This window comes from Ursus americanus, chromosome 16 (genome assembly GCF_024610735.1).
Source record: "Ursus americanus isolate L20-20 chromosome 16, mUrsAme1.1.p, whole genome shotgun sequence".
Lineage (NCBI taxonomy): Eukaryota > Metazoa > Chordata > Mammalia > Carnivora > Ursidae > Ursus > Ursus americanus.
In genome coordinates, this window is record NC_142142.1 from 20,731,176 (window position 1) to 20,750,242 (window position 19,067).

The 19,067-nt window shown below is 35.3% G+C and overlaps 1 protein-coding gene across 2 annotated transcripts in view; it reads left to right on the forward strand.

Moving 5' to 3' along the window:
- TMEM135 (transmembrane protein 135) overlaps positions 1-16,155 on the forward strand; it is a 248,623-nt gene extending 232,468 nt beyond the window's left edge. For both annotated transcript variants that reach the window (XM_045815551.2, XM_045815552.2), the window contains 5 exons: positions 3,506-3,569; positions 4,544-4,620; positions 8,705-8,803; positions 9,632-9,699; positions 11,931-16,155. In XM_045815551.2, the coding sequence (XP_045671507.1) occupies positions 3,506-3,569; positions 4,544-4,620; positions 8,705-8,803; positions 9,632-9,699; positions 11,931-12,063 (441 nt within the window). In that variant the 3' untranslated portion in view covers positions 12,064-16,155. The remainder of the gene's footprint in view (positions 1-3,505; positions 3,570-4,543; positions 4,621-8,704; positions 8,804-9,631; positions 9,700-11,930) is intronic.
- Positions 16,156-19,067: the final 2,912 nt, after the last annotated feature.

The following is a 19,067-nucleotide window of genomic DNA, read 5'->3' on the forward strand; positions in this document are numbered from 1 at the left end:
AATATCTTAACATCTCCAAATATACACAATATATTGGGAATTGGGGTTGGAGAAATTTCTTCTTTTAAAGTGTTACTTAATGTGCTTGAAAGTGTAGACATATGTGCATTTATACATAATATTAAAGATTCTCAAAGACTTTTTTTTCAATAATGTAGATACTGAAAAAATATGAACTTTTTGGTATTTCTAATATCAAAAGTGGTATTAATGTATCTGGTCTATTTGTATTTCTTAATCATACTTACTGCCTGCTTATTAATTTAAACATATAATAAAAAATATTTTTAAAAAATGAGGCACAATGAGGGGAGTGGGGGAATGGGGATAGGCTGGTGATGGGTAGTAAGGAGGGCACGTATTGCATGGTGCACTGGGTGTTATACGCAAGTAATGAATGATCGAACTTTACATCAAAAACCAGTTATGTACTGTATGGTAACTAACATAATATAATTAAAAAAACATATTTCAGACCCCTTCTAGCTGATATCAATACTTGAGCCAGTAAAGATTTTCTTTTGTAGCTTATATAAGCAATGACTTATGATCCCTCTTTGACCTCCTCACTATTCCTACTGCACTGTCTCAAATAACCATAGTGAACTTTCTTCCAACCCTTTCTGCATGTTCCTATATACGCACTCACACACATATAAGCGCACACCTAAACGCTTCTGTAGGGATCATCCATTACACTCTATTCGGAAATTTTAAGTAATGGTGTCTTGTTTAATGGGAGTCACTCATATATAAATCATATTACTGATATTTTATTAAACCATCAAAAATTTAGATTCTAAATCTAAATGTAGATTCCAAATGGTAAAATGTGTTGACTAAGGGTAATTGTATGCGTACCCACACACACATTGTTTTAAAACTAAAAAAAAAATTAATGCTGAGAAACTTAAATTCCAGTCATTTTGGGTAAGATGGTTATGTATTATTTTATGTAAAAGTTTACTCATAAAAAGGTAGGTGTGGGCAAAGTATTTTGAAATGGGCAGGAGAACAGGAGTAATAAGCGATAAACTATAATTACTTGTTATGAAATATTACTAATATTGAAAATATTTTCAATATGGTTTGACTAGGAAACATTACTAATGTCTTTGAATACACAAGAGTTAGTAGGACAGAATATTGGCAATTATGTGTTTATATTTATACTCTTTTTCATTTCTCATGTCATTGAGTTTATATTTATTCTTAACATAAACTCTTAAGTGTTGCATGTGGATTATCTCCAACATTTTTATCCCAGGTTGGTTATTCTCCACCATCCAGTATATCTCAGAACATGTTTTTGTTTGCTTTAATTTCTATTACTATTTATTTGCTCAGGTAATACAAACTAGTGGTTTAAACTGCAGAAAATATAACTGGGTCATGGGGCGCCTGGGTGCACAGCAGTTAAGCGTCTGCCTTCGGCTCAGGGCGTGATCCTGGCGTTATGGGATCGAACCCCACATCAGGCTCCTCTGCTATGAGCCTGCTTCTTCCTCTCCCACTCCCCCTGCTTGTGTTCCCTCTCTCGCTGGCTGTCTCTGTCTCTGTCGAATAAATAAATAAAATCTTTAAAAAAAAAAAAAGAAAATATAACTGGGTCAGAAAATCTCGTGTAAAAAATAATGGCACAGTGTGTTCCAAGGCCACATGCAATTTAAAATATAATTGTCAATGCCATTAGCATCTTTGTAAGAATGTAATTAAGAGAAGGACAGGGAAACAATCCATATTTATTCTGTGTCTTCTTAGTGAACTGACTCTTTCTTTCATTTTGTAATGTTCCTCTTTATTTCCGGTAATATTCTTGCTCTGAAGTCTGCAATGTCTGATACAAATATAGCTACTCCACTTTTCTTTTGATTATATTTGATATATAGTCTTTCTATTCTTTTACTTTAATCTTTCTGTGGCTTCAATTTAAATGTTGATTTCTTTTAGATGATATGTAGTTGGTTCTTCCTTTTTTATCCAGTTTGATAATCTCTATTAATTGGTATGTTTAGACTTACTTTACTTTTTGATATGGTTTAATTTAAATCTATCTTCTTGCTAATTGTTTTGTATTTGTTCCACTATTTTTTTTCTTTTTCTGCCTCCTGGATTTAAAAAATATTTTTTTTATTTTTTATTTTTATTAATTTTTAATATTTTTAAATTAATTCTTCACTGTTGGCTTACTCTTTACACCTCTTTTTAAATTTAGTAAATGCCTTAACTTTTATAGTAAAGATTTAAAATTCATCAATTTTTTCAAAATTATACCACTTCATGTATAGTGTAAGAATCTTATAACAGCATACTTAAGGTCCTTTGTGGTTATACGTTTATCTTTTCATGTGTTAACCCCCTAATACATTGTACCATTTTTGGTTTAGACCAGGAGTCAGAAAACATTTTCTATGAAGGGCCAGATGATAACTATTTTAAGCTTTGTGGACAATGTGATTGGTCTCTGTCATGGCTACTCAGCTCTGCAGTTGTAGTGTGAAAACAGCCATAGACAATATAGAAATAAAGGAGCATAGCTATATTCTTTTTTTTTTTTTTTTGGTTTTATTTATTTATTTGAGAGAGAGCGAGAGAGGACAGAGGAAGAGTGAGAGGGAGAAGCAGACTCCCTGCTGAGCAGAGAGCCCGATGTGGGGCTCGTTCCCAGGACCCTAGGATCATAACCTGAGCCAGAGGCAGACACTTAAACAACTCAGCCACCCAGGCGCCCCACATAGCTATATTCGAATAAAACTTTATCACACTTTAATTAAAATTTCATATGATTTTTACATGTCACAGAATATTAGTCTTTTATTTACTTCATCCATTGAGAAGTATAAAAACATTCTTAGCTCATGAACCATACTAAAACAGGTGGCAGGTCAGATCTGGCTAGTGGGCTGTAGTTTTCTGACCACTTCTTTGGAGAGTTAATTTATTTTTATAAAAATAAACAATATTAAAAAAAAAACTTCTAAATTTATCTTCATTTTGCCATCTTCAGAGGTCCTCGTTTCTTTTTACAGATCTAAACTGGTATTATATTTCTTTTGCCTGCAAAACTACCTTTAACATTTCTGGTAATGTAGGTCTGTAGGTGATGAATTTTCTCAGTGTTTATCCACCCGAGAAAGTCTTTATTTCATCTTCGGATTGAAAAATATTTTATCTGAGTATAGAATTCTGGCTTAGATTTGTAGTTTATCCAGCTTTTCTCCTTGCTGGAGTGGGAGTGAGTCTACATCTAGGCAAAGTAGAATTTATGCTTTCATTTTGAAAAACGATGACAATAAAAATATTATGTATAATTTCTTAATAGAGTCTATCCAGAACAATAACTTTATTGCAGGTTATTGTTGATAATTTTCCCAATCATGCATTTAGTTTGATTTAGATAGCATCAGCGATTTGCCTCCACAGTCAGCTAATGACTTATAGATGTTATATGCATCTTTTCTAGAGATGAAACAACTGAAGTCATTGCATTTTCTTCTTGATACAGGGTACTAGTTGCTTCCTGCGCTGGGTCAGAAACTTGGATGATGAACTGCATGCTATTATAGCTGGTAAAGCAATGATAAAACAGAGTTGTTCTTATTCTATCAATCAGTTGTAGGAATGTCTCAGAAATAGTTTCCAAATTCATCTGATTTCTATGTAACTCTCTTTCCCTGTAATAGAATCCCTATTGAAGCACTAGTCCAAACATTTTACATTTGCAGAGTTTAACCTGTCAAGGCGTTCTTGCCATCAGGTGTCTTGAATGGGCAGTATAATGACTTGGGTATCTGCCTGCTGTAAGCCAGAAATCATAGGGAATGTGTCATAAAAGAACATAAAACTTAAAAAATGTTGTGACTAATGGAAATGCAGTTCTATTTCTTTAAGTATTCTGTTTTTGCCATGGGTACATGACATATAGTTTAATAAAATATATATATATTTTTAGAAACAATTTCATAAAAATTAAAACGTAAGGTTAACATTTTTACAAGTTGCAGAATACATGCTACTTAAGTTAAATTGACAATTTTCAGATATTTATTAGTACTATACCTGCTAACAGTATCCTAGGCCTCCCCCTGCCTTGGTCTTCCATTTATAGAACGAAGGCACTACTAGGGAGAGAAGTGTGATGACAGCACTAAAAGTAATTTGAGCTGTTAGAAGAATAGATTAACAAATATTTCCACTAAGAAATGATATCAGTAGCCTTTAAAAATTATTTTTGAAAATCATTATATTTGTTAAGACCACTATTGTTATTATAGTTAAATTTTGAATGTAAAGTTTCTTGTAATATGTGTATCAGAACAGTGTGTTCCTGACTCTGAAGGCCAGTTTCTTAATTTAAGAATATATGATACCCATAAACTCACCCCATTTTAATGTCATCAAGTCTGTTCCTGTCCTTGATTTTGTATAACAAAAGGCAGTGCTGCTGATCAGTTCTGTCTTACTTAAGTGAATTGACATTTCTGAGTGACTTACTAACAAATACTTTGAGATTTGATCAGTTTTGCTTTGTTTGTTGTTTCAGGATTTTTGGCAGGAGTATCAATGATGTTTTATAAAAGTACAACAATTTCCATGTATTTAGCTTCCAAATTGGTGGAGGTAAGCAAACATTATTATGCGTGTATATCTCCATATATAAGAGCTTTTCTAGCTGGTTTAGCAACGAATATATATCCCAATTTAGAAGAGCAAGTCAATCTTATACAAGTATTTACAAAGTCGGTTCTCCCATTTCTTCTTCTTTCTTTATGTGTGTTATTTTCAAATATATACAAGTGTAGAAAGAATAAAGTAACTAACCCTTACGTACCCATCATACAGCTTCAAGGGTTAACAGCATTTGAGCAATCTCATTCCATCTCTACTGCCCCAACCCCACAAATACTGAATTATTTTGAAGCAAATACCAGACATTATATCACTTCTTCCAACTCAGGATAAAGACTCCTTAAAAACAAACAGATCAGTAGTACTATTAAAGTATAATCAAAGTACCATTTTCACACATTTAAAAAAAACCTAGTAATTCTTTAATATTAATATATATCCGATTAGATCTTATATTCTCACTGATTGTCTCACAGATGTCTTTTTGCAGTCTCCTTGCTTTAATTGGGATCCAGAGTCTCTTTTACTTTTTGATACAACTCTCCTTCCCCACCTCTTTTTTTTCCTTGCCATTTATTTGTTAAAGATCTTGGTTATTAGTTCTGTGGAAATCCCAGATTCTGAATTTTGCTGATTGTATCCTCACTGGTGGTGTTAACATGTTTCTTTAACCCACATATTTCCTGTAAACTGTTAACAGAGGCTTAAGCAATTCAGGTTCAATTTTTAGAAGGTGGAGAGGGACTGAAATAGCTCACATTAACTGTGTGTATGAGTTCCCATTGCATCGTAATAGGAAGCACAGAAATGTCTGGTTGTCTCCCTTTTTGTGATGCTAAGATTGATCAGTGGGCTCAGAGTTAATAGAGCTAACATAAATAAATATAAAAAAATAGAGCTAATATAAGACTCCCTATTAGGCTTTCACTTAATTTTTTTAGCAACCATTGTTAATCATTGCCAGGGTTTATTATTTCTTTCAGAGTTGCAAAATGGTCTTATCTATAATTGTTTCTTCTTAGTAGTTATTGGTCAGAATTCTTTAAAAAGAACTTTCCCTTTTCAACTGTTTGGTTACTCTGAAATTGTTTGCTCACAAAGGGATAATAAAATGTTTGATTACTTCCCTTTCTTTACTGGTATTCAGAATGAATTAGTTTCTGGCATTTTGCAAAATTGATCTATGAGTCTTTATTTTCAAGTGTCATTATAAGACATGAATTTCAACGTATTTGATTTGTTTCCACCCAGTCATTGCAGTCATTGCCCTATCTTTGACCATGAGAGCCTCTGAAAGTTGGCTCCTGTTTCTTCTTTACATAATGCCTATATCTCTGGTAGCTTTCTTGCTTTGTGATAAAACAAGATGTTCCAGGCTCATTGTGGACATTTCCTGCCCCAGGCACAGAATCAGACTTTTCTCCAAAGACCACTAGTTTCTTTTGGCGGGAAATGGTATTTAGAGAATTCAATTTGGGTACTAGAAGTTTCTTGCTCCCCGGCTAGCCAAGGTTTCATGGCCTTTCCTGTGAACAGAGCTAGAGAATCCTTCCCCCCACACCTTGTTTTTAGAGAAAGAGAAAGTAATGAGCATATTGATATTTCTAATTCAAAGTTAAGATTACAGATTTTTATTTAACTTGTTTGATTTTCTTAAAAATTTTACATCACTGAAAATCTGTGTCCCTAATGACATTAAGAGAATTACATATTTGCTTTATTCAAGTGTGTGTGTGTGTGTGTGTGTGTGTGTGACAAAGAGAAAGAGAGTTTGATATTTTTCTCAGTGCAATTGGAAGTCATTGGAGAGTTTTAAGCATGGAAATGACAGGATTTAATTCATGTTTTAAGAAGAAAAAAACATTCTGGCCATTATATAAAGAATAGACTAAAGGCAGGACTGGAAGCTGGGAGAACAGTTTGTCTCAGGTGGGAGATTGTAGCTAGTGCCAGGACAGTAGCAGTAGGGGTGGAGAGAAACATACAAATTTGGATTTAGGAGATAGAACTGACAAGACTTGCTAATGAAGAGAAAAATTAGAGAGAAAGAACACATCGCCTAGCTAGCAAAGATACGTTCTTTGACACAGGGGAAATCCAATATCAAGATGTAGTTTGTAAAACGTGTGTTTTATAGCTGCTTCCTTAATTGGCTAGAGTTTTTTAAGCCAAACAGTGGCATAGCTATCTTCTTATATCAGCAGGCCATATTTGATCTTGTTAAAAGAAACTGGATATAAAGTATGCTGATGAGAATTTTTTTTTTTTTAATTCAGAAAATCACAAATTTAAACTTACTGTGTCCTTTGTGGAATGAATGACTCTGGTGTAATAAGCAATCATTTTCCTGTGATTGAAATTAATTTTATATTAAAATCCTGCATTACTATAATAATGAATATTAAATAAAAGTCAGCTGACTAGACAACATTTTTCTTGGAAAAAATTATTTGCAAGACATATTTATTGAATACTTATTATGTTCCCATTACTGTACTAGGTGTGCTGGTAAGCATACAGAAGTATAGGATATGGTTTCCCCCCCTTCATTAACTTAGAATATGGTTCAATAGATAAGTTTTATTATAAAAAATTAGGAAAACAGTTATTCCATATATCAAGAGATACCTGTTTCATATGTTTCTATGATGTCATTTTACCATATCCAGATTTCATTTTTGTCAACATGAATATACTACAATATACCTGTACCTTGTAATATACTCGTATAGTGTTTTCAAAATGGTGGCCCATGTATATGTTCCTTCCTAAGTAGATTATAACTCTTTGTACATTATCTTACAGATTGAAGTTAATTTTTTAATAAAATTCTATATTATTATATAATGAATATTAAATAAAAACCAGCTGTATAGACAACTTTTTGGGGAAAAATTATTCCACGTTCTTTAGGGCATGGACCACCCATGTCTTCTTGAACCTTCCTTCATCTGATTGTAACACTGTTCTCTGCTGGTTCTTCTTTCCACTTTTCTTACTGGTTCTACTTTAGCTTTCCCATGTTTCAGAGAAACTGTTGCCAAGAATTACTCCATGTTCTATCCATATAAATGGGCTGGTCCTTCCTCATACGTATCGTGTACTTTAACCCAGCTTGTTACCCCTGCTTTTTCCATCTTGTGCCTCTTAGGGGGCAACACTATTAGAAGCGTAGTCAGCAGACTAGTGCTAGTCCAGGAACTGTTTGTTATCAGTTCAGGACAAGATAAGTATAGAAATTGAGAGCAAGCATTTGGAAACTTTTATAACAACTTGACAGAGTAATTTGTCTTTTGAATATAAGAGTGAAAATTTGGTTCAGTTTTGTGTTTTTAAAATTTACTTTTCTAGTAATTTATTTTTATTGCATTGTAAAAGCAACAAGCCATGACAACTAGAATTTCTAAAAAAAAAAATGTTTCTTCACTACGGGTGGTTTGAGAAGCACTGCTCAAATTTACCCATTTCTGAAATTCTCTGGTCCTTTGTCCTAGACAGAGTAGTTTGCTCCCTTCTCAGGGGGGCCAAAAAAAAAATACACACACACACACACAATAAATGTATATACATGGTTATACATCTAAGTGCATTAGTTATTTCTGTTATGCACCAACTTAGATGTTATTGTATTCATTTTTAAATCCCAAGCTCCTGGCATAGTGCCCAGCATGTAGTTAATTAACACCATTAAACGTTGAATGAATGAATGAGTAAATAGATGTAGCAGAGAAGGAGGACCTGAGCATTATACAAAAAGCATTGAAGAATAAATGATATAAAAGAAGTAGCAATAAAAGGTTACTCAATTTCACAGAGAAGTATTATTACTGGTATCTCAGGTTTTGGGTGAGGGAACGCGGGAAGGCAAGGACTGACACTTAAACGCTGTCATGGAAGATAATACGACCTGTAACTTGAGCTGTGAAAGGATAATTAGTACTTAGAAGGTAGAAAAAATAGTTGTAGACAGGGAGTGAATATATTGCTTCACTGTATTGTTAATTCTATTTAAAGTGGTGTGTGTGTGTTGTTTTTTTTTTAATAAATCTTGGATTATGTTTGTTTTTCATTCCAGACAATGTATTTCAAAGGTATTGAAGCAGGAAAGGTTCCCTATTTTCCCCATGCAGATACGATCATCTATTCCATCTCTACAGCAATTTGCTTCCAGGCAGTAAGTACAGCTTTCTGAAATGAGAAATAAGATTATTTCTGTTTCCGTACATTAAACCAGTGGGGGGAAATAAAGGCCTGGGAACATTTCTATTGGTTATATTTTATTTTTTATTTTAATTTAATTTAATTTAATTTTTTTTTACCAAAATAGCTTGCAAGTTTCAAATCATCGACCCTGTTAGCTTAATGGGCCAGGTCATGTTTTCTGAACACAGTAATTTTTAGGTTTAAGTAGAGTCCAATTTATAGGTAAATTATTACTCTAGTACCTTGGCTAGAATGCCCAGTTTAATTAAACTTTTAGAAGAAGGAAGATACTATGAGCATAAATAAGAATAATTGCACTTCCCCAATATTACTCAGGCAGCGAGGATAGATGTAGAATCTAGTTTATTAGAAGCATTGTTCAATTTCTTTAAATTCTGTAATCATCATTATTAATGTTAATAGTTTTAGGGCTGTTGCAAAATTTGGGGGGCCACTTTTATTTGCCCTTTTTCAGAGTAATGCTGCCAGGTTAATAAACTCATTATAACTAGTGAAGTGCCAGCTATCTAATGAGTATTCAGTAAATGCTTTCCTAATAATAGTGACTTAACTCAATTATTATTTCATAAGCAGTATTCTTATTTGAGGGCATATTTACAAAGATTCTTGATAGTTAACCAATTTAAACCTAAATACGTATTTTTGTATCATCATCACTGTTGTTTTTAAAATACAATGAGCAATAAAAATAAGAGATAAAAATGCTCTATTGCCTAATACAACTAATCATATTTCCTATTGACTAAAAGAAGTCTTAAACTGAATGCTCTAACCGTAGGCTGTCATGGAAGTTCAGACCTTGAGGCCATCCTACTGGAAGTTCCTTTTAAGGCTCACCAAGGGCAAGTAAGTGACGGAGACATTGTACCTGACCATAGAAGACGGGCATTTGCCACAAAACAGATTTTGAATCTTTCCATCTTTTTGAGGGAATATTCTTTCAGTGGTCAAGTAGGCCTCTTACATATAAAGCAAATATGACTGACTTAACAAGAATAACATGGGGTCTTCTTTTAGTGAACATGGTTTTGACTTTTCTTTTCCCTATATTATTTTAGATATTTTAAATGTTGTAGGAAAATGCCATGTTGATCTGAAAATTGCTCATTAGTTGCTACATAATACACCGAAGTCTCACTTTTAAAGTCTTTGATCTCTTCTTTTTGATTAAAAATACTAAGCAGATTTATTAGAAATCGTGCCTAAATAATTGAATGATTTCCATTTGGGGAAAAATAATACTATTCTTTCTTGATATTATAAGCATAATTTCCTCTGCCTTTATTATTCTGTTCTTCATTGTTTTTGTTAGCATTTTCTGATCTTAATCTAATTCTTTGGGAGACAGCTTTACCTAACAGAAAGACTGTGGACTTCGGAGTCAGACAGACTTAGGTTTGACTCTGGCTCTGGTAACGTTTAGCTGTGTCACTGGTGGGAAAGTTGTTTGCCCTCATGAGCCTTCGTTTCTCTCTCTGTACTAGAAACAATAATATATTCTCTGTATGGTTGTGGGAAAATCAAGATGTTTGTAATAGCACTTAGCACCTAGTAAGCACTTAGTAAATTGCAGCTATTATTAATATTACTATCAGTCATAGTTTTAATAGCAAACAGTTGTATTGTGCTTACTGTGTCCCAGATATGGTTTTAAGATACACACACATACACATACAATACAGGTACACGTGCATATGTGTTTAATCCTTGAAATAGCTCTATAAGGTAAGTACTTTTAAGATCCTGATTTTATATCGGAGTCAATTGTGGTGCACACAGAGGGGAGCTAGCTTGTCAGAGTCACACCGCAGATGCAGGAGCTGTGGGATATGAGCCAGGCAGTCTGGCTTCAGCATTCTTCCTCTTAGCCGTGATTTCTGTGCGTCCTTTATGTTATTATTAGTTAATCATCTATTTCTTTGTCATTTAGTTTTTTGCCCATTAATGAGCTTAACCAATTGATTATTTTGGAAGGGAACTTACTTAGGAAATGCACTGAAAGTTACATTTTTGTTCTTGGAATAGTGACAATGGCCAAGGGCTCAAAACTTTTTTTTTTTAATCTTTTTAAACAGCTTTATTGAGACATAAATCACATACCTTACAATTCACTAATTTAAAGTGTATAATTCAGTAGCTTTTAGTATATTCTCAGGGTTGTGTATCCGTCATTACAATTTTAGAACATTTCATTACCCCCAAAAGAGAATCTGTACTCCTTAGCTATCATCCCTAACCCCAATGCCCCCCACCCATAGGCAACTACTAATCTACTGTCTCCACAGACTTGCCTATTCTGAATCTTTCATATAAATGGAATTATAACATGTGGTTGTTTGTAACTGGCTTCTTTCACTTACATTAATATTTTGAAGATTTATCCATGTTGTAGCATGTATCTGCCCTTCATTACTTTTTATTCAAGGGCTCAAAACTTAATTCACTCTTCTCCCCAGAAGAAATGCTTGGGATCAGGCATAGAGACACAGGTTCCTCCTGCACATTAGCTAAATATGTGTCTTTAAAAATTTTTTTTAATCTTTTAAATTAGGTGATGGATAAAATGAGGGTATGCTTTTACTTTGTTGTGTCTATTAGAAATTTGAAACCCTATATGCTCTTTTCCCTTTAATCATTAAATACTGCACATTTGGATGTATTTTCTATGGATTGTGAGACATCAAAATGTCAGTTATGAAAGAAATTACATTTAATACCTTTGCCTCATTGGTAATATTAAGCTCAGTCATTTGTTTATTTTGTTTCCTGTGATTTTGTTCATCAGAAAAGTTAAAATGAACCTGTTTTTCTATTTGACATAATCTAGTGGAAAGAACTTGAGAAGAGTTTCTGGGGGTCTCTGGGGTTTTAGGTCTGGGGATTATTATCTCTTTAAAGAAAATATGAGAAAGTGAATCTTGAGGTAGAGAGGATCAGTGTGACTTTTGAATCTGCCATTAAGTCTTTTGTCATGTCAGTCTTTTCTGTTTTCCCATTCCGTGAAAGATATGTCAAGTAAATCATCTTATTTTATAAACTTCATTAAATACTTGTTCACTGTGTCCTCTGTTTTGCAGATTTGCTGTCATGAACCGAAAAGTCCTTGATGTTTTTGGTACTGGTGCATCTAAACACTTTCAGGATTTTATCCCTAGGTTGGATCCAAGATATACGACTGTAACACCAGAGTTGCCCATCGAGTTTTCTTGAAGATGACTGTAATTTATTAATGTGACCTAATGTTTCATTATTTTTTTCTGAAGAGTTAATTATGTTGAATCACAAAGAAGGAGTCTTGAGTTTGAACTTCAGTGTTACTTCAATGAGAGATGCTCTTTGTTTGTTTTTCTTACCAATCAGAAGTACAGAAGCTTTTTAAGAAGGTGTTGCTTAATAATTAAGCACCCTTCCATAGCCAGAATCTGATTCTGCGTCGCTTTAGTGATTGACATGATGCTATACTATTGATTAAGTTATGTCCACAAGCAATCTTAAATAATCTATGTAGAAATGTAGTAACAAGTAAGAGTATACTTAAAATTACTTTAAAAGATGTTTTTAGTTCATTCCAATATAATTCATGGTTAAAACTAAGAATATTTCTATGTTTTAGGATACAAAGGATCACGGGTACATGGATTTGGTATTTTTTTTTTTTAACTTTTGAATTGGTAACTATAGTTGTAAAATGTATGGATATGAAGTAACTCTTCACAGACAATGCTGCTTTAGTATAAAGCAATTTAATTGAAGAAAGTGGCCATTCTTACTTCAGGGATGCAAAGACGGGTCTTATGCTGTTTGAATAAATGCCGTGGTATCCATGTCGTCTTCTACTGACACCTTCGTCTCTCTCCATGATGAGTTGGGCTGTCTGGCAGCCCAGTGAACCTGTGTACTAATGGCAGGTTAGGAGTAAATGGAAATTGACATACCTGATACAGTTGAAATGTATGTTTTAATCTTTTGCAGAAGCATTACACTTGAATATTTAAAAGCAAATGAAGTTGCTTTTAAACCTCTTGTGGGTTTGTGATGTTTGTTTTCATTTATAAGGACTGAATTCTTCATGGCTAAATTTGTCTGCCATTGTAGATTTAGAAGGGATCAAAAGTAGTTTTGGCAAGTTTGTCGTTTTGTTCCCTCGCGACCGTTCCACCTACACAATGGCTATTTACTACTACAAACAATATAAAAATCTCATAGTTGTTAAAAAGTTCATTTCATCACTAATGGGATGAAACTTGTTGTCACCATTTTTATTCCTGTTAGAAAAAAGAAGTGACAAAATATAGTCACTGTTGATTATGAGTTAGTTCAGGACAGCTGTGATTGAAATATGATTACTCTTTAGAGTTTTTCAGGGAAAAGTTATACTTTTCTAAGTTAATAAAAGGCTTAACTGGTTATGACATCTATAGTTAATGTAACAAAAAGGGATGATGGTATATTTTTTTAATATCATTCTGTTGTTGAAAAGCTTTGGGCCATTGTAAATTAATTATACAGTAGAATTTGTGTTGCAGCAAGGATTATAACCCAGACTTTAAAAATGCTTAATCTTCCATATTCAATTTCATCAAGCCCTGTATATTTCTGTTTACACATAATCCTATCCTTGGTTGTTAATGGCAAATTGAAAGCCAACAAAAAGACACCGTGGTGACAGAGAGAGCCACTTTAATTAGGTTAAAATTCTGCATTGTGATTAACTTTTTGGAATTGACTTGTCTATTAGACAGTACTGTTAAGGCATCGTTTTGGTTTCAGACTTCAAATTCATTAATAAATTAAGTTTTAAGTTTTTATTCACTGGAATCAAAAAGACAATTGGTACTGTGTTTACTTTTAAAAATGAAGTGTTATAGCAGTGAAGGAAGCACTGTTCCTGAACCTCATTTTCTTTATCTAGAAACTATGTTTATAATATTATTCCTGTCTGCTTAAAAGAAAAACACTTTAATTCGTAAGTTATTGTTTTCATTAATATTAAAAAGGCTATGATGTTGAAAGACAATTCCTATTGAAATTTGATGAGATTGTTTAGTAAAATTTTACTGTCAAAAGGTGCAGTTCTATGATTTACTTTTTTCTCAAACTATAGTCATTTTTTTAATATAAAATGTAAAATGAAATAACCATCATGAAGCAGAATACAGTAATGAACGTATAGCTTGAGTGAATAGTTAACTAATTTGCCATGGTGAAAAGAAAGGTTTGATTTCACTGAGACAGCTGCAAAGTGTAGCTGTTTGAGAAAACAAGACTGTTAGTGCTCCTGAAGACAGTCAAAGTGAGTATCTTTCTACCTCTAACCAATCAGGTGTCACTTCAACTTGGCACCATAAATAAAGTCAAATAGATGTCCTTTCCAAAACATGTTTCTTAGTCCATTTATACACTGAAGACATCCCGCTGATGGTAAGTTTCCGCCAGAACTGACGGCAGGAAACCTGGATATGCCCCCTTAGCTTTTCCCACATCGCTATGTAGTCTGGAAGACAGTGCGTTGGGGTACGGATAGAATTATGGTGGTTTCATTGCTATTTCCTGCATGAATCAAATCCTAGAGTTAGTACCAACCCAGTAAAGACTGAGGTTGCAAGGTAACCGATTGTCTCCAATCTATTAGATTCTTGCCAGTTTCTCATCAGATAGTTTGAGTCCATTTGAGTACTCCTGTCTGAAGTGAAACCATGTTCTGTTGTTTCACAAATCCTGTGGTCACTTCTGTAACTTTTTTCTTGACCTCTGGACATGGTTGTCACTTGGTTGATATCTAGTTTATTTTCGGCCTTCATTTGTTGCTTAGTCCATTGTTATTTAATTTAGAATTGTATCTTTTTATTTCTTTGCTCTCAGATTTCATAATTTATTTTTTTTCTATAATGAACTTGTCTTGTGTGATGAAACCTGAATTGGCCAGTTATCACAGTGTTTTCTCGTTGAGTTTGTGTATTCCTCCCCTCGTGGATTGCGCCTAGGCTAACATTTGATTTTGTTAAGAGTGACAAATTTGTATTCTGTTTGTATTTTATCATAGCCCTGAGTTTCTAGGTCCTCTGTCAATGTATAGTTGTTGAAAATCGATTTTCTTTACCCACAAGGAGCTTCGTCCATTGGCTTATGTCACATGCTCCGAGAAACCTCTCAGCAGGGCCAGAGGGCACATGCCCACTGCGAGCCGTGGCCTGGCCTTCACCACCTTTGACTCAGAGAGGCCACCAAGCCCGTGGAGTCCTTGAATTCTTTCTGTGGTTTATTTTTATTGTAAAGACAAAGTAGTTTGACCAAGCAACAAGATCATTCTTATGTGGGTGATTTCTTTGTTCCATAAAGACAGAAGTATTCATTTCTGAACTGTTAAGATACCTGAAAAACTTCGTCTCTCCCAACAACTTAACCTGTTGCTGCTTATCCACCTGCTATTCATTTTCAGGTAGAGAACTTAGGTAACTGGAAAATGAATGACCAAGAAAAACATATAAGAAAAAGAGTAAGAAATGAATGTGTCCTGTAAGGCTGGGTTGAGACTGTGATGAGTAATAAATAAGATTAGTTGAATTTGGACACCCAGGAGACTGTTCTGACAGTTCCCTCAACCCTGTGTCTTCCTTTTTATAGCTACTTTGCTGGTGGTGCCTTCGCTAGCTCTGCAATGCCTTCTTGTGCAATTACCAAGGAAAGGAATGTCCAGGACTGAGGTGACCCTGAGACCAGGGGTATGGACATGGATTCCGGGGCTGTGTGATGCTTTCCTCGAGCCTAGGATATGGGGACTCCAGGATTGAGGCTGTGTTTCTGTTTTAGCTATAGGCCAGGTGACTTTGCTGTTGCTCTGCAGGTATGTAAAGGGTAAACTGCAAAGAAAGGAGACTGACGTAGGTGTGTGGCTTCTGGAAGCAGAGGAGGGGCAGAAAGTTGGCCATGACTTAGCATGTGTCCTAGGAGTGCAGTGGGGCACTGTGTCTCGCCCATGTAGCCTTAAGCTTCCTGCTGTGGTGAATTGGAAGAAAGAATTCATATCTGGTAACACTTTTTTGCTCTTTGATGTGGCCTCTCCTTCTTCCCCTCTCTCTCCCAGCTCTCTCCTTTCTCCTCCTTCCCAGCCTTGGAATCTTTATGTCTAACCTTGTGTTGCCCCTCCCCACTGTTCATCCCTGTGCCTCTTGCCTTTTTTTCTGCTGACTGGTGTTCCATGCTGCTAACTATGCTCCTTGAGTGTGAACGCTCCATTGCTTCCTTGGGTGGCAGCTGGTAGGGTGGGGGGCTCTCATGGGATCATAAAAATGAAATAACCATTTGCCTTTTTTTCTGCTGACTGGTGTTCCATGCTGCTAACTATGCTCCTTGAGTGTGAACTCTCCATTGCTTCCTTGGGTGGCAGCTGGTAGGGTGGGGGGCTCTCATGGGATCATAAAAATGAAATAACCATAAAAATGAAATAACCAAAATCAATTAACCATTGATATGGCTCTGCATTGCTTAGGCTGAAGGTACAGAGGATAATTGCATACATGTGGAAAGAGACATTCCTCTGAATGTGGGGCCTTTAAATTCAAGACAGTCAACCTCTTCTCAACAACCCTGTGACATCACCTGACTTGGTGTGGCTACATGGAAGGAGGGAGAACTCATTTTCTATTGCTTTCTCCATTTTCTTTCCACCTCTCCCTCCTCTAGATGTGTCCTAAGTGAAATAATATATTGGACTTTAGGCTTTGTCCTTGCAGACCTGAAAATTCCAGTAATAACACGCACACCCACACACCCCATCTGGTCCACAGCAGAGGCATCAGGTCAGGTGCAATTTGTACTTTTTCTCCAGCTCACAAGCCACTGCAGCTTGCTTGTTCAGTTTTTTATTCAGTTTAGTGCCTACCTCCTCTGCCCCACCCTAAAGCATAACATTCTGGTCTTGTAAGAAAACCCCCGGCTGTGGGTAATAGGATGTTTCCTGGTCTTGGCATACAACGTACAAGCCTCCGCAGCCCTACGTGGCTGGGAAGGTCCAGCCCTTCACAAGTGGACCTGTGTACCTGTATTAACAGAAATCATCCAGGAGTATTAGTTTCCTCTGTCCCTTAATTTGGACCAGGCAATTTCTGAGGCCTCTTTCCTCAATGTCTATTAAACTCAATGTCTCAGTTATCATTCAACCCCTTATATGAATTTTCTTTTCAGATTATTTTGGTCACACAGGAGGACGCTGTGGCTATTGGGATGGATTGGGGCCAAAGGTCCACAAAAGTTTAAAGCATGAAGTAATCCTGTCGTTCTTTGGTCGTTACGGGGGTGGGGTGCTGAAAGGGATGGGTGAGAGGAGACTCTTAAACACACACTTCCGCCTCCCTTCCTCTCTCCTATTTCTTACCTTCCCAAGACCGTGCCACATTTTTGCCCCTTATTTCTTCAGTTTGAGTTCTCCAGAGGAAAAAAAATTCTTATTTTCCTGTTTCTTTCAGAGGAAATTGAAGGTGAGACATAAACATCAGTCTGACTCTTGGTCAGGGAAGAGCCTCAAGGAATGTTGTTTAATGTGTTAGAAAAAGAGGTAGCTTCTCTTTCATTCCTCTCCCCTCAGAAGTGAGCTAGAGGGTTTCATTCAAAGTGGGACTATCTGGAGTTATATTCCAGTGATGCATGTGACAGGTATACACTACCAAACTTGGCGTAGTGAAGAGACACAGTATATGAAAGAGGAGGAATGGGGATTTTTCTCAGGATTATCAGAATGAGGGCCATGTCTGCAAGCATTATAAATACAGACCTGAATGGAGGCCAGTTGTCAAACTAGGTATTAACTAACAAGGTACTTTGCTTCGTCAGAGTATTCAGAGTTGGTGGCATAAATGATTGGATGGCCTTGTAATGCTTAAGAATGATAGCAGTTACTCGCTCATTGAGTTGGAAATGTGTTCAATGTATTAAAAGAGGTTTTATATGAATAAAGTTTTAAGTTCCTCCTTTTGTAATTGAATTCGTAATTTTGGTAAAATCTGGAAAACTGCGGGAAGAAATTCAGTAGCTTCTAAATCTGAGTCTGCAGTTTTTAAAGCCTGTCATTCTCAGGAATTAGGGTTTTCTTGAGACTTGTGAAGGCAGGATAAATAAATCTACAAAACTAGAGGTATAATTGAATTATATGGGCATTTTTTCCCCTACTAGAACTCCTTTTATAACTTGGATTAAATTTCAAAAGTAGATTGCAAGTCATTGTTAATTGCTCACCTCATGGTTATTTAATCCTTCTTCCTTGTTGGTGGAGCACTGATGTTGTTTAAGGCAGCAATACGCCCAGCTCAGGGGGATCAATCATGCATTTTCTAGGCCTTTCATGTCACTCCTTTCTTCTTGTCCAGATATTTTTCCATCCTTTTCTCTGAAGATGGACATGTGATCCAGTTTGGGCCAGTAAGATGTAATGGGAAATCTGGGAAGCTCTTGGGAAAATTTTCCCTCCCTGATTTAAGTAAAGTTTTTTTAGCTTCTTCCTTTTTCTCTTGTTTAGAACACTAGCTAATGGGATATGGATCTGTGGCAATGACCTGGCAAATATGAGGTGAAAAGTACAAAGATGAAAAACCACTGTGTTAAAGATGTCAGAGCAGAAAAATGGTCAAAGAACCTGCCTCCCAGATGATATTCTTGGGCCATTTAATCAAAGCCAGTAACCACATACCTCTGAGAATTTTGAGAAAACAAACCTCAATCACTTAAGGCTCTATTAGTCAAAGATTCTATTATGTTCAGCTAAAAACATTTCTTTTCTTTTTTTTTTGAATGGGAAATAATTTTATTTTTTTAATTCAAATTCAATTAATTAACAGTGTATTATTAATTTCAGAGGTAGAGTTCAATGATTCATCCATTGTATATAACACCCAGTGCTCATTATATCCCGTGCCCTCCTTAATGCCCATGACCCAATCATCTCTTCCCCCCCACCCCCATCTCCCGCTCCTCCAGCAGCCCTCAGTTTGTTTCCTATAGTTAAGAGTCTCTTATGGTTTGTTTCCCTGTCTGATTTCATCTTATTTTATTTTTCCCTCCCTTCCTCTATGCTCCTCTGTTTTGTTTCTTAAATTCCACATATTGTTGAGATCATATAATTGTCTTTCTCTGATTGACTTATTCCGTTTAGCATAATACCCTCTAGTTCCATTGATGTTTTGCAAATGGCAAGATGTCATTTTTTGATTGCTGAGTAATAT